This window comes from Cyprinodon variegatus, unplaced genomic scaffold (genome assembly GCF_000732505.1).
Source record: "Cyprinodon variegatus isolate N-32 unplaced genomic scaffold, C_variegatus-1.0 Scaffold3488, whole genome shotgun sequence".
NCBI classification, from domain to species: Eukaryota; Metazoa; Chordata; class Actinopteri; order Cyprinodontiformes; family Cyprinodontidae; genus Cyprinodon; species Cyprinodon variegatus.
In genome coordinates, this window is record NW_015153941.1 from 1 (window position 1) to 2,035 (window position 2,035).

Here is a 2,035-nt window from a genome sequence, read left to right on the forward strand (position 1 = left end):
CAGTTTGTACACCTAAATTCGACCAATCATATATCAAGGGTTAGCTATCAATCAAATTTTTTTGGTCATAGCATCTTGATTCATATGTCGCAGCTAATATACGCAACAGTTGAAATAAGAATTAAGAATCATTTACTTTACCATTCAGTTACCTCCCAGTGTTCACGGAGATGGATGTCTGTGTCTTCGGCAGGCGTAGAGCTAACAGAACTGGTAGAGTTACAAGGCAAGGGCTCAAACATGTACGGCTGTAAGCCTTCTACACCAAATTAAGCTTTTGCTGCCCTGGCGTCCTCTTCCATAACCACTTTTTTCACACTTTTCTCCTCTAAATAAAAAAATGTATGACGGAGGAGGACATCTGACACAAAACTCTCCTCCTCTTGCATGTTTTCGCTGTCTATAGCGTTCCTTGCCAATGTCGTTTCTTAGTCACCAATTTAGTGCTGCTTGGTCCCAATGTAATTTCCCATTGGAAAACTACTAGCACTAAGTTACTAACTGGTTTGCAAGATGCTTCCGAAAAACCAATCTTGCTTCCTTGGACAGACTGCCATTGGACAGCAACAGAACCTATGATACTTCTGCTGCAATATAGCCTGTGATTCTTTTTTTCTCACTGTTCATTAAAATGCTATTTTACTCTGTAAAGAATATGGTGAAAATGAGCTTATGTAAACACAATGGTAGAAAAAATAACCAATTTCATTTAAAGCCTTTAAAAAACAAATCTACAGAATCTTTACAAGGGAAAAAAAACGTGTTCCTTTTTTTGAAATATGACTGTAAGGAAAACATGCGTAAAACTTGTATTGTTGTTTTAACAGAATAATATAATTTACTGATTAATTACTTTATTTCCTATCTTCAGGTGTATGTGGTCATGGAGCTTTGTCCAAATGGAGATCTCAAAGATTTTATTGCTTCCAAAGGGACTTTAGAGGAAGGCCTCAGCTGCAGACTAAACAGCTGTGTCTAGCTATTCAATATCTTCATGGCATCAATATTGCCCACAGAGACATAAAATGTGACAACCTTCTGCTGGACACCAACTATAACCTCAAACTGTGTGACTTTTCCATCAGCAAGAGGCTGGCTTATACCAACGGCAAGTTGGTGCTGAGTAGTGACTTCTGTGGTACTCCAAACTATCAAGCACCAGAAATCTTAAAACATCGTCCATACAACCCTAAGCTTAATGATGTATGGAGTATGGGCATTGTGTTGTATGAGATGCTCTTTGGATCGCTTCCTTTCAAAAACAGAAACCGAGAAGAATTTGTGCGACTTCAAATGAAGCGAAGAATTACCTTCCCAACCACTTCATCTGTTTCAACACAAGCAAAAGAGCTGATCCACAGCATTCTGCAGCCTGTGCCAGAAAACCGGATCACAGTCAATGGATTGTTGGAGAGTCCATGGTTGTTGCAGGGGACCATGGGAGAAATAGATAAAGCTGGACCATCTGGAACAAAAACAACAACAAAGTCTAGTCAGAAGACACAGCTAGACAACAAGCTCCAAAAAGCTTCAAAAAGCTGCTCAACTGCACAGCCGGGACCGTCTGCTGCCAAATAAAAGCACATAACAACAAGACATCTTGTCAGGACTCAGCTTGCAGGTATGGGGTTCCGTTAGTGCCAAAAACATGTTTATGTGTCTTCTGGTATGTTTATGTGTCTTCTGGTGTGTCCTGCCGGTCTTGCCATCTCTGCTTCCCTCACAGGTGTCTGTCGTCTGACTGGTGGGCGGGGTGCGCACATCTGCAGGTAGTTTTGCAGCACCGACCCTGCACTATATTAACAGCACATGGACAGCGGGAGGACGCCAGAGTGTTACCGTTGTTGGTATGCCAAATCGGTTGCGGTCTCTAGCCTGCTTATCTTGCTACTATTCAAAGCCTGCTTTCTGTGTCTCCTAGGTGCCCTCCTTGTCCTCCACTCGTGCCTCTGAGTCTCCCCCTAGACGATTGTCTCCCGGGTTCCTCTGGTTCTCTCTGAGTCAGTTTCTCCGGCCCTGGACACAGGGCTTCCCC

General features: G+C 42.7%; 1 protein-coding gene across 1 annotated transcript; it reads left to right on the top strand.

The window, feature by feature from the left end:
• Positions 1–871: 871 nt before the first annotated feature.
• On the top strand, positions 872–1,578 carry LOC107081224 (testis-specific serine/threonine-protein kinase 1-like; the record flags this gene model as incomplete). Its single annotated transcript, XM_015369427.1, is given in 2 exon segments — positions 872–959; positions 962–1,578. Coding segments are annotated over 2 exon segments (705 nt in total), but the record flags the coding sequence as incomplete, so codon positions are not given.
• Positions 1,579–2,035: the final 457 nt, after the last annotated feature.